The 13050-nt window shown below is 44.4% G+C and overlaps 1 protein-coding gene across 5 annotated transcripts in view; it reads right to left on the bottom strand.

The window, feature by feature from the left end:
* Positions 1-1943, bottom strand: part of aatkb (apoptosis-associated tyrosine kinase b) — a 303879-nt gene extending 301936 nt beyond the window's left edge. For 2 of the 5 annotated variants that reach the window (XM_068003976.1, XM_068003977.1), the window contains exon 1: positions 1413-1943. In XM_068003976.1, coding sequence (XP_067860077.1) covers positions 1413-1506 — 94 coding nt within the window. In that variant the 5' untranslated portion in view covers positions 1507-1943. The remainder of the gene's footprint in view (positions 1-1412) is intronic. The other 3 variants (XM_068003979.1, XM_068003980.1, XM_068003978.1) reach the window with 2 other exon arrangements.
* Positions 1944-13050: the final 11107 nt, after the last annotated feature.

Raw genomic sequence — 13050 nt, 5'->3', positions numbered from 1 at the left:
ACATGCGCACTCACAGACACTGAGGCTCCCACTTATTTTTCGTGTGGTTTTAAAAAAAGCTCGGGGGGGGGTGGGGGGGGATAAGAAGGTCTCTTATTTCATGCGGTTTGATACAGTCAATCACTTGGGAAAAGCCGTCCGTTAAGGTGCTTTGACAGTGTGTCCAGGAGTGGGTTTACCGACACATTTTCTCCCATCCACACTAAATCACAGCGGGATTTTGCCTTTTTAAAAAAAAAATCAACCGATTCGGTTTTTTTTTTGCAGAGGCGCGGAAAATGCGAGGATCCAACGCGTTTATATCTGCATCACAATGCCGCACAATTCATTCCCATCACAAAACACAGTGCTGCTATAAATAGAGATAGAGAAGGGGAGAAAGGGAGAGAGCGAAGGGGAGGAGAGAGAAGGGAGGCAGGGAGAGAGGAAAGGGGAGGAGAGAGAGAGAAGGGGGGAGCAGAGAAGGGGGAGAGAAGGGGAGAGAGGAAAGGAGAGAAGGGGAGAGCAGAGAAGGGAGAGGGGAAGGGGGGAGCAGAGAAGGGAGAGGGGAAGGGAGGAGCAGAGAAGGGAGAGGGGAAGGGGGGAGCAGAGAAGGGAGAGGGGAAGGGGGGAGCAGAGAAGGGAGAGGGGAAGGGGGGAGCAGAGAAGGGAGAGGGGAAGGGGGGAGCAGAGAAGGGAGAGGGGAAGGGGGGAGCAGAGAAGGGAGAGGGGAAGGGGGGAGCAGAGAAGGGAGAGGGGAAGGGGGGAGCAGAGAAGGGAGAGGGGAAGGAAAGAAGGGGAGAGAGGAAAGGGGAGAGCAGAGAAGGGAGGCAGGGAGATAAGGGAGGCAGGGAGAGAGGGAAGAAGCGAGGGAAGAGGGAAGAAGCGAGGGAAGGGGAGAGAGGAAAGGGATGCAGGAAGGGAGAGAGGGAAAGAGCGAGGGAAGGGAGAGAAGGAAAGAGCGAGGGAAGGGAGAGAAGGAAAGAGCGAGGGAAGGGAGAGAAGGAAAGAGCGAGGGAAGGGAGAGAAGGAAAGAGCGAGGGAAGGGAAAGAGGGAGAGAGGAAAAGGAAAGAGGGAGAGGGGAAAAGGAAGAGAGGAGAGAAGGGAGACAGGAGGAAGAGAGGGAAGGGAGAGAGGAAGGAAGGGGAGAGAGGAAGAAGGGAGAGGGGCGAAGAGGAGGAGAGGGGGAGGGAGAAAGGGAGAGGTGAATAACACTCAGCACCGACAGGGTTAAGCAGCTGCAAGCGGCGACAGGTACTCTTGTTTAGCTGGACGGGAAGAGCAGGAGGAGGAGCAGAGACACTCGTTTTAAGGCAGCTCGGATCTTACATATTTTTTTCCAATATCGCAAATATAAAAGATGTTCTTAAAATATTCTTGAGAGAGAAAATAAAATCACATCAGTCCTTGTTTTCTTTCTTTTATTACTCACCCGGGTCGAAATGAGAACTGAAAGCCAGGCTGGGATTGCAGAGTCCTGAGGACAGGACCAGCCAGAGGAGCCTCGGATGCACGCACGTCCTCATCGTTATTAGTAAAAGGAAAAGTCTTCTCAAGAGGAAGGGGGCGGAAATAACAATAATAATAAAAAAAAAAAAAATTCTGACAGCAATTATTAATATGATTTAAATAAAATAAACTCTATGCACCAGTCCTGTAATTCTGCAGAGAGAGAGAGAGAGAGATGCCCACTGAGTGGGGCTTAAGCCTTTTTCCTCCTCCGGTTGGCAAATGCTGATGTCCTCATCCAGGAGCAACCGAGCCTCCAACTTCATCGTCCCTTATTCATTTGCTGAGGTTGGGGCGCCTTGCGGGTACCGGCGCCGGGGGTTTTAGCGGTGCAGAGGAGGAGGAGGAGGAGGGCGGGGGGGAGACCGGGGTCGGTGCGGGTGCGGGTGCGGTGCGCGCTGTGCACGGCGCCGGGTGCGGCGCGATGCTCGGGCTCCGCTCTGGTTGCAAGTGGCTGAGCTCGGCGAGCCCGCGGACACACAGCGCCATCTTCCCAATGGCGGCGATCTGGGTTGTGTTTTTGGAGTTGGGAGGGGGGGGTGGGGGTGGTGGTGGTGGGGGGGGGGGGGTTGGGTACGTGTGCACGGGAGCGCGCATCCATCCCTCTCACCCATCCAAAATCCAACCCACCACCCCCTCAAACACCTCTTCTCAAATGCACTTGCTCAAGACACCCCCCCCCCCCAAAAAAAAAAGAGCAGCATATACTTGGCCGAATGGTGCGATGATTTTTGCAAGAAAAAAAAATTAACATTCAAACATTTTTTTTTTGAAAATCTGCTGTAGATATATCTATAATGTGTATGTGTGTGTGTGTGTGTCAGCTGCGGATTAGTTGGTAGCCCTCTCCTGCCTCTGAGTCAGATGGTCCTGGGTTCAAAGTCCGACTGCCCCAGCACATTAATCCTGCGTCCGGCTCCCAGCGCCGGTTCCGAGGGAGTGCTGCGCTGTCGGAGGTGCCGTCTTTCGGATGAGATGTTGAATCGAGGCCCCTTCCGCCCTCTCAAGTGGGTGTAAAAGATCCCACGGCACCCCTATTTCGAAGAATCGCAGGGGGAGTTCTCACCGGTGTCTTGGTCAATTTTTAATCCCTCGAGTTATCTCGTTGCTGTTTGTGGGATCTTGCTGTGCGCAAATTGGCGGCCACGTTTCCTACATTGCAACAGTGACTAAACTTCCAAAGTACTTAATTGGCTGTAAAGCACTTTGGGGTGTCCTGAGGTTGTGAAAGGCGCTATATAAATGCAAGTCTTTCGTCATAAGTTAGGCTCTCCTTATTTGGGTATCACCATACTGTGGGTTCTCCATAGGATTTTCCCATTATAAAGTGACCTGTCACGCAGTCACGCCTGGAGCTACGCATTCCTACCATTGGATGAAACTTCGTAAGCTGCAGATCCCCACACCTATACCTTTAGCCTCAACAACGTCCTCTGAGGGAGATTTGCTTTGTCCTCACTGTCCATGTGCAAAGCTGTAGGAAATCCACAAGTAAAATAATATTTTTTTCTAACAATTGCCTCACTCCCTCCATCTTTTTTTTTGCCTTTCCTTCACTATGGATGACCCAATCAAGCCAATCATCACAGCAGATGAAACCCATTTCCGACAATGATATAATGGTCCTTAATTGTCAATAAGCACTGCGCCGAACAGGCTAGCTGAATGGGTGTTTCAGAGATCCCAAGGCACACTTGTTCAAGTCAGTGTTTGAACTGTACCCAATCTCTTTTGGGTTTTTGCAAAGAGGGCCATTGCTCAGTTTGATCAAAAAGAAAGACTTGTGATCAATTCTCAAGTCTTTCAGAGCGACATTCCACAGGTCTGAGATACGATTTTTATAAATTAACTGCCAGGCTCATCTATTTTGGTTTAAAATTCTAAGCTGTTTGGACACTGGGGAGTGGGACTAATTGGATAGCACAACCAAAGACCCGGCACAGGAACGATGGGCTGAATGGCCTCCTTCTGTGCTGTATCATAATATGATACCATGACACATCTCACTCCTAAAAATAAACACAATTCTTTGCATTTGTGACATGCATCACATTTTTTCATGAAAAATCTTACTTCCCACATTCCCCAGATATTTGCACCTCTGCCTTTTTATAGACGTTTCACCGCTTGGTTGGTAGACCGATGGAGCAAATCGCCAGCCTGTTATAGAACCCGCCCTGATTTTCATATCCATTCCTTTCAATGGTTTATAACCAAGTGATGAAGGTAAAAAATATCCCCCTTCAAGCCTCATATATTTTCGGTGACCACCTCAAGTTTGGGAAAAATGTAGCCTCTTGGGTAGGGTAGGGGGAGATAATCTCCACTCTGTTCATTCCAATGGGTTTGTAATCAATGTCCTCTCAACATGGCCCACTTGGAATGGGACTGACCAAACTCATTATACTACTGGGAGATGAATGAGATTTCCATTCATTACTCTGGCTAGATTTGAATCCAGGTTGCAGAGAGTGCTGCTCCATCCAGTTCTAAGGTCCAAAATGTTTCTTTCAATAATAAAAGTCACCATCCTGCCGTACCTTGTAAATTTTGCTGGGCTCAGTCAGACTGCAGTGCATTTAGTGAGGCTGCGGTCCTTGACTATTAATGAAACAGCTCTCTTCCCTCTCCATGTTTAAAAAAAGTAACCACAGGAATGATAAAGCTAAACACTACATCACATCACTTCAATTTGCAGATAATCTCTAAACTCTTTCAGGTGGCAGAGTCCAGATATTCCTCTTTCCCCATCCCAGAAAAAAATACAAATGTAGCTCTCTAACTCAGACTAATATCTATCACAAAATAAAGTCTTGCATTTATATAGCAGCTCATCAACAGCTCTCAGAAACATTTCAGAGCTTTGCGTACAACAAATCTCTTTGAAGTGCAATGATCTGTTATGTGTGCAAATGCAGCAATTATTTTGCACACAACAAGATCTGACAAACAGCAGAGATAAGTGATCAGATAACCTGTTTTTAGTGGTGTTGCTTTTGAGAGAACTGTTGGCCAAGATACCAGGTGTATGCTCTGCTCTCCCTTGTTTAGGGGTATGGGATCTTTAAGATCCATCTGAACCACTAGCACGGGTAGGTGGGACATCTGTCTAATGTCTCATCTGCAGGGTGCACCTCCAATAATGCAGCATTCATTCAGCACTGCACTGCACTGTTAGCCTAGATTATTTGCTCAAATCCTAGAGTGGGGCATGATACTTCTAATTCAGAGGCTGTCACCTGACTCAAACAAACACCTAAGGTAGTCAGAAAAGCAGTATATGCATTACTCATTCTGTCCAATCCTCACTTCCTCCATATTCACTCTGCATCTCCTATCTCCTGTGCCTTCGCAGTATTTTTACCTCATTCTTCCTTCTTCTATTCAATCTCTGCAATTTATTCTTTTTATCAGCCGAGGCATAAATAATGTTAATTGTAATCTAACGCTGAACTAGCATAACATCACAAAACAATTCCTCTACATTAATTTGAGTCATGTACATATTGTAAGCTTAACCATCCAGCCTTATAAATTAGGTCAGCCATCAGCTCTACAGCTTGTGTAAAATAAGTATATTAGACTTTCATTTCCACCCCTCACAAAAGCAAATTCAGGGAGGAAACTCAGAGGGTAATTTTACAAGACTGGACCAGTGGTGGGGAACCTCACGTACGGACGTACCAAACCTCACTTATTTCCAAAAGGTTGGAAGATCACGGGTGCTAGAACTGAATTTCTGATTCGCCCTGCCATTGGATGAGGCTTCCCCTCTGCAGTAAGGGCTTGTAAAATTATCCCTAAATGCCTTACTTCATCAACAGTGGAAGAAACCAATTCTTTTTTGGGAGGGAGGGAAGTATGTGAACAGAGAATAAAATCACACTTATCTCCAGATTGTATGTATGTATGTTACTGCGACGCAGAATCAAAAATGATCATTCAAGGAAGGATGTTACTTCAATCACACTGTTATAGGATAACCCCTATGCTGCAGAAATTTAAATTGGGCTTTTAATGTACAGTGAAATACATATTTATAAATAAATATTTATTTATTATTTATAAATCCAGTAATTTCCTAGTGAATCAAAGTCAGTTCTTAGATTGAGGGTGTTATACAGAGACATTAATTATGTTCTTTTTGAATTCATATGCCCCACAGAGAATACATACACAAAATCGGTGCTAAGCTGTCCATCGTAGAAGAAACCTTGAAGACCCATTTGAGCATCCACGAACAATTTAAATTTATTTCCCATTGTGTGAAAAGAACATGGAATAGATGTCTTTTGTCCCCGTAGCTACTTTCCTACGCAGCTGAGAATTAGGCAGATGTCATTAGTTACAATCAAGACATTAATGCAGATCGATCTCAAGAATATGATCTTAAGTATAGCATTTTGTTGTACATAAATAATACAGCCCATCAAGCCTCACTCATTTGGAGTCAGACTCATTAACTTTCATTTAGTTTAAAAATATAATGGTGTCAGCCTTGGCTCAGTGGTAGCACTCTTGCCTGAGTCAGAAGGTTGTAGGTTCAAGCCCCACTCCTGAGATTTAAAGATGTAATCTACACTTATATTCCAGTGCAGTAGTGAAGGAATGCTATACTGTTGGATGAGATGCTAAACTAAGGCTCTGCCTGCCCTCTAAAGGGAGGTAAAAGATCCCATGGAAACATTTGAAGAAGAGCAGGGGAGTTGTTCTGTCCAACATTTATCACTCAACCAACATCACTCAAACAGACGATCTGGTGATTATCTCATTGCTGTTTGTGGGACTTTGCTGTGTGCAAAATTGGCTGCCCTGTTTTTCCACATTACATTGGCGGCAACACTACAAAACTACTTCATTGGCTGCGAAGCCCTTTACGACGTCCAAAGATCACAAAAGGTGATACATAAATGCAAGTTCTTCCTAATTTGATATACAACACTTTGAACAATATACATAGCTCCACATATTTAAATTGATTGGTATTCTTTCTCAGTATATTAGTTCACAAATCTCAATCGACAATTGCTACATGTTGACAGCTTTCATGATATACGACTAAATGTGCCCACTCAGAAATATTTTTGCACATTCCTTGCAAAATTCCTGTAGCATTGAAGGAGCCTATAAAAAAAGCAATTGATGATCAGAGGTGCTCAATCTTCTGACTGACAGGCTTACATAGAATTACATAGAATGTACAACGCAGAAACAGGCCATTCGGCCCAACAGGTCCATGCCGGTGTTTATTCTCCACACGAGCCTCCTCCCTCTCTTCATCTAACCCTATCAACATATCCTTCTATTCCTTTCTCCCTCATGTGTTTATCTAGCTTCCCCTTAAATGCATCTATGCTAGTCGTCTCAACTACTCCTTGTGGTAGTGAGTTCCACATTCTAACCACTCTCTGGGTAAAGAGATTTCTCCTGAATTCCCTATTGGATTTATTAGTGACTATCTTATATTTATGGCCCCTAATTCTGGTCTCCCCTGCAAGTGGAAACATCTTCTCTACATCTACCCTACATCTACCCTATCAAACCCTTTCATAATCTTAAAGGCCTCTATCAGGTCACCTCTCAGTCTTCTCTTTTCTGGAGAATAGAGCTACGGCCTGTTTAATCCTTCCTGATAGGTTTAACATCTCAGTTCTGGTATCATCCTAGTAAATCTTTTTTGCACCTTCTCCTGTGCATCTATATCCTTTTTATAATATGGAGGCCAGAACTGTTCACAGTACTCCAAGTGTGGTCTAACCAAGGTCCTATACAAGTTTAACATAACTTTTCTGCTTTTCAATCCTATCCCTCTAGAAATGAACCCCAGTGCTTGGTTTGCTTTTTTTTATGGCCGTTGCTACTATTAGTGATTTGTTTATTTGTACCCCAGGCCCCTCTGCTCCTCTACCCCATTTCGATTTTTATTTTCCAAGGAGTATGTGGCCTCCTTATTTTTCCTACCAAAATGTACCACCTCACACTTATCTATTTTGAAATTCATTTGCCAATTACACGCCTATTCTGCAAGTTTATTAATGTCTTCCTAATCTTTGTCGCAATCCTCCTCAGTATTAACTAATTTGGTGTTGTCCTCAAATTTTGAAATTGTACTTCCGATTCCTGAGTCAAATTGTTTATGTAAATGGTGAACAACAATAGTCCCAGCACTGATCCTTGAGGAACATCACTTTTCACCTTTTGCCAGTCGGAGTAACTACATTTAACCCCTACTCTCTGATTTCTGTTTTGTAGCCAGCTTGCTATCCATTCTGCTACTTGACTCCACATGCTCCAACCTGCCATACTTGGCAACAAGTATGATGAAAATTATCAGCCAAACAAGCTGCAAATCTAAATTCATCTTAAAAATTCACATCAAGCAATTGAGAGAAGTTTCTATCCATTATCAACAATATCTCATTTGGAGAATATCAATGGCTATGCATGCCATTTGATATTAGATTGGCTTCAGAGAAGTAAACCAAATTAAGTCTGTTCACTCAATCACTTCCTAGGTATGATAAACTATCTTTCAAAGTTTTTGCCACATTTATTGATTGTAACTCAAACACCAAGACATCGCGGAGATAAAAGTGAAGTATTACATTAAAATAAACAATCCCTGGAATGTTAAAAGGAAGTGAAACAGAGAGGCTGAATTATTTAGTCCTGTCAATCTTTTGATGTGTTGCTGCCTTATAAAACCCTTGCTTGTGGTTTACATTATAATGTATGCAAATTTCAGAATTGCATACCATTTTTAGCGCTTTGTAATGGAGTATGGATTGTTAGTACTCAGATATGAAGAGCAAAAGTGGCAGAATCATATGATTTGATCGGAATTGATCTCAGGATTTATTTCACTGCATTTTATAGAGCAGTAACATAACATAACTCGCACATATTTCAAGACACCAATTTGCAATAAAACTCTACTTTTAGTCCAGAAATGATAATATATGTTAAACCATGGCAAGCTTCTGACAGATTATCAATTCATTCTGCTAAATGTTTGTTACTCTTTAGATCATTCTGCTGATCACCCTGACGGGTGGCATAATCCTTTAAGAATGCATTTCACTCCATCAACAGTGGTTCTGGTTCCAGTCTCTAGTATTCTGTCATTTTTGCTCCAGGATGATCATTTATAGTAGGTAATAAAGTGAAGCAGGATGTCATTATGAAAATATAATCTATTTAACTTTCATTTAATCAGTGCTTCCCATGAGAATATTAAATGTAATTTGACATTCAAAGTACAGGCAAAGTGCTAAAATTCAAAGTAAAGGAACCAAAGGCATTTTTTTCAGTGACTCTGCAGTCCTTGCAACTGAGTATTTTTCAGAAGGATTTGGCAAACTTCACTTATTTCCAATCACACTGTTCTTATTGTAGGAAAAATCAATTTTTCTTTAGATATCTTCCATGTAAAAAGAAAACTCCTGCTCTATTCAATTCACTGCCTTTTACAGAGAAATACAGCAAACCATTTTTAAAAATTCGTTCTTGGGACGTGGGCAACATTGGCAAGGCCGGCATTTATTGCCCATCCCTAGTTGCTCATCTGAGAAGGTGGTGGTGGGTCTTCTCTTAGGCTTAGCTGTGGTCCTTGTGCTGAAGGTGCTCCCCCAATGTTGCTCTGCAGGGAATTCCAGGGTTCTGACCCCCAATGACGATGAAGGATCGGTGAGTTATATTTCCATGTCAAGATGGTGCATGACTTGCATGGAGAACATGGAGGTGTTGTTGTTCCCAGGATGTTACTGCTCTTGTCCTTCTTGGTGGCAGAGGCCACGGAGCTGTGCAGTGCTGGTGTAATAAGCTTGGTGAATTGCTGCACCTTTCAAATGATAATTCACTTTTCAATCATTTTATTCTGCATTACCTCTGAGCACAGTAAAGTGAGGTAAATGCTAGAAAAATGCTTTCAGATGAAAATTTTAAAATGTGTTACACTTGACAACTAAATTATATACAGGAGCGACCTTAACCCAATCACCCATATAGTATTTGCAGTTTCAAGTTTCTCTTTCTCCATCAGTGTTACAGAAAGCTACCACAACGCACTCAAAATAACCTGTTGAGTGTATTGACTTAGCTCTCACAAAAAATATTTAGCTCTCACACAATAAGGAAGTCTTGTCAGGAAAACCAACAATGACTACTGTGCAAAACAAAGTTCAAGGGCGGAATTGTATGCCTGCTAAGGCTACTTCGGCAGTATAGGCAGGGTACGACCAAACCGGGAATACATGATTTGTCGCTTATTTGTGTTTCAATTTACTACTAGCGGTACAATAAGCAGAGTGAGCCTTAGCTTAGCGGTAACATTCCCGCCTCTGAGTCAGAAAGTTAATGGATTCGAGCTCCACTCCAGACAGTCCTGGTGAGCGCAGACAAGAGTTCTGATCTTTGAATAATGGTCGACATCCAGCGGGGTACTCGCATCCGATGGGAGTGGAGTGGCTGACCCCCCCCCCCACAATCACATCTAGCCATTTCTCCTGGTAGGGAGATATGGCACAGGCTAACGACCTGTCAGGCAGAAAAATAAGGTAAAATGTCCCTGAATGCAAACAATGTACTCTCATATTGCTCTAGCCTCCAGCCCTCCCTCTCCTATTGTGGAATGTGCTCGGCATTATGATTCTCTATCACACTATCATAGAATCATACAGCACAGAAGGAGGCCCTTTGGCCCATCGTGCCTATGCCGGATCTATGAAAGAGCTATCCAATTAATCCCACTTCCTCAATCTTTCCAAGTAGCTCTGAAAATTTGACATTTTCAGGGATGTATCCAATTCCCCTTTTGAAAGTTACTATTGAATCTGCTTCCACCATTTCAGATCGTAACATCTCACTGCATTAAAAAAATCTCTTCATCTCCCATCTGTTTCTTTTGCCAATTATCTTAAATCTATGTCCTCTGGTTACCGACCCACCCATCAATGGAAACAGTTTCTCCTTATTCACTCTATCAAAACCCCTCATAGTTTTGATTTATTGAATCTCCCCTTAACCTTCTCTGTTCATAACTGAAGTCTCTCATCCCTGGTACCATTCTAGTAAATCTCCACTGCCCTCTCTCAAAGGCCTTGACATCTTTCCTAAAGTGTTGTGCCCAGAATTGGACACAGTACACCAGCTGAGGCCTAACCAGTGATAAGATCAATTGTGCCAAGTCAATGGCCACAGTCCTGAGTAAAGTTTTACCCTCTGCAGCTTAGTAATCTTTGTCATTTTGTTGGTTTGATTTGGGTGACAGGATTAAGGTCGCTCCTGTATTTTTTTACATTAAGTAGCTCATTAGCTGCTTGAGAATTATTAGAGGACCGTTGTTACAGGTGAGTCATGATTGGCTGCGAGTTTTTACTGCCAACAAAATCACATTATTAGGAAGCACATGCCCTCTAAAACTGTGTGCTCCAACGATTTTGTTAGCAGTTCATAAATTTTGCGGTATAATGATTTTAAATAAATCATTACTGTTTTTGTGACAAAAAAAAGAGAGATATGGTCCAAGGTTTTTTGAGTACTTTTATGATTGGAGCCAATAATACAAGCAGCTTTATGCTGTGCAGAGAGCTCTCTGGTAAGGCAGGAGCTCCTTATGGGTTGCTGCTCACCATTAAAGGGTTTTTTAATTGTGAGCCAAAACATTATGACCAACTCACAGGCAGAGTTTTCACCATCTAGGCCCTGTTTTATAGAACTCCCTTCCTAAATTTCTGAGCCTCCCACTCCACTTTAAACAACCTTCTCAAGACCCATCTCTTCACACAAACCTTCAACCACTCCTCCTCAGCTATCTCCATTGGCTCAGTGTTCCCATTCCTCTTATTACTACTATTCTGCAAAGTGCCTTGGGATGTTTTGTAAAATGAAAGCACCATATAAATGCAAGTAGTTGTTACTGGTTACCGGGCCCAATAGTAAGTATACAATAAAGACACATCTCCACGAAGAGTTGTGGACAAATCCTTCCCCCACCCCACCTCTCTCCCTTTAATGAGGACACCTTGAAGGTCCTTCTGCAGGAAGTGCAGCAAAGGAGGAGGAAAGGACCAGAAGACCAACCTCCTGTGAAAAGCCAAGTACAAGCTGCCTGGATGGAGGTTGCTGAGGGAGTCAATGAAGCCAGACCTAGAAGTGAATGAGGACGAAGCTTTCAGGTATCAGGAGGAGCAACAAAGCAAGTGCACCCATCTTGGGACACATCATTACTATTGGGGTGTAGCATGCATGGCACAAAACTGAAACTGTAAGCCTGTGCACCCACGGGGAGGTAGCTCGCAAATCATGGAGACAACCTTTCCCTTTTTCTACACATTGTTTTACTGCAGAAATGCTGTAAAGCACATTTTGCGTGGGGCACGTAAATATTTTGAACTGTGACACATAAATGTTCAAAAGTGTGATCCAAACCAACACCGCTGACAATATCGACCTGCTTGCCTCATTGTAATAGGTTCACAAGAGGAGGAATGTAAGTGGTTGTCTAGGTGCTCTGCCTAATTCTACCATCTGGATAGCTGATTGCACTTTCATAAGAAAGCTGCAAATAGCCAACATGAACACAATGGGGGTAATTTTACCACCCGCTATCGGGTGCGTTCTCGGCGGGGGGGGCCCCGAAAATCGGGGAATCCCGGAGCGGGACCGGATCCCGTCTCGATCCCGCCCACTTCCGGGTTCCCCACGGACGCGCCGGCGTGCGCGCGCAGCCCCCGCTGGTGGGAATCCCACAGGCAATTAAAGCCAGCGGGATGCCACTTGACAGTATTTATTTAGGTATTTCAGGTCATTAACTGACCTGATTAAGGGACTATGTGGGATTTTAGAACAAAGTGGGACTGTTTTCCACACTGGGGGAAACACTCCCAGGTCAAATGGACGTGTTGCAGCTGTCAACCTGTGGCAGCTGCAAAGGTCCATTTGACAGGTGGGGGGGGGCGACCTTCACTCATTGCAGGAGGCCACTCTGTCACTTGGGACAAAGTTTGGCCTCCACCACCCTCCTCCTGACAGTCAAAGTCACCAACTTGCACACTTACCCCGGGGTCCAGAGACATGTACCTACCTTACGGACCCCCTCAGATGTACATCTTGCGGATGGGGGCCGCCATAGCTGCAGTCATGACCTCCTCGGAGGGCGAACAGCATCACCAGCCTCACCAGCCTCGCCATCCACGCCGTCCACCTCTGACACGTGGAGCTCCACAACAGAGTGCTGTGACACATCCACCTGCACAGCAGGAGGGAGGGCTACCACAGAGAGAGATGCGTCGCAGAGGGCACTACCCTCGCCACAGGGTCCACAGACCGAGGCTCAGCCTCCTGGACCTCTCTGAGCAGCAGTGCACACGGAGGCTCAGAGTCACTCGACATGTAGTCGTGGACATCTGCAGCCTCTTTCATGCCGAGCTGCTCCTGGCTGGCCCCAGCACCATCTTCTTACCTGTCGCTGTCAAAGTCACCACTGCCCTCAACAACTTCTCCTCCGCATCCTTCCAGGGTGCAACCGGGGACATCGCCGATGTCTCCCAGTCGTCTGCGCA

Source organism: Heptranchias perlo, chromosome 23 (genome assembly GCF_035084215.1).
Source record: "Heptranchias perlo isolate sHepPer1 chromosome 23, sHepPer1.hap1, whole genome shotgun sequence".
NCBI lineage: Eukaryota > Metazoa > Chordata > Chondrichthyes > Hexanchiformes > Hexanchidae > Heptranchias > Heptranchias perlo.
Note: the sequence above shows the minus strand (reverse complement) of the source record. Positions and strands in the feature narration are given on the sequence as shown.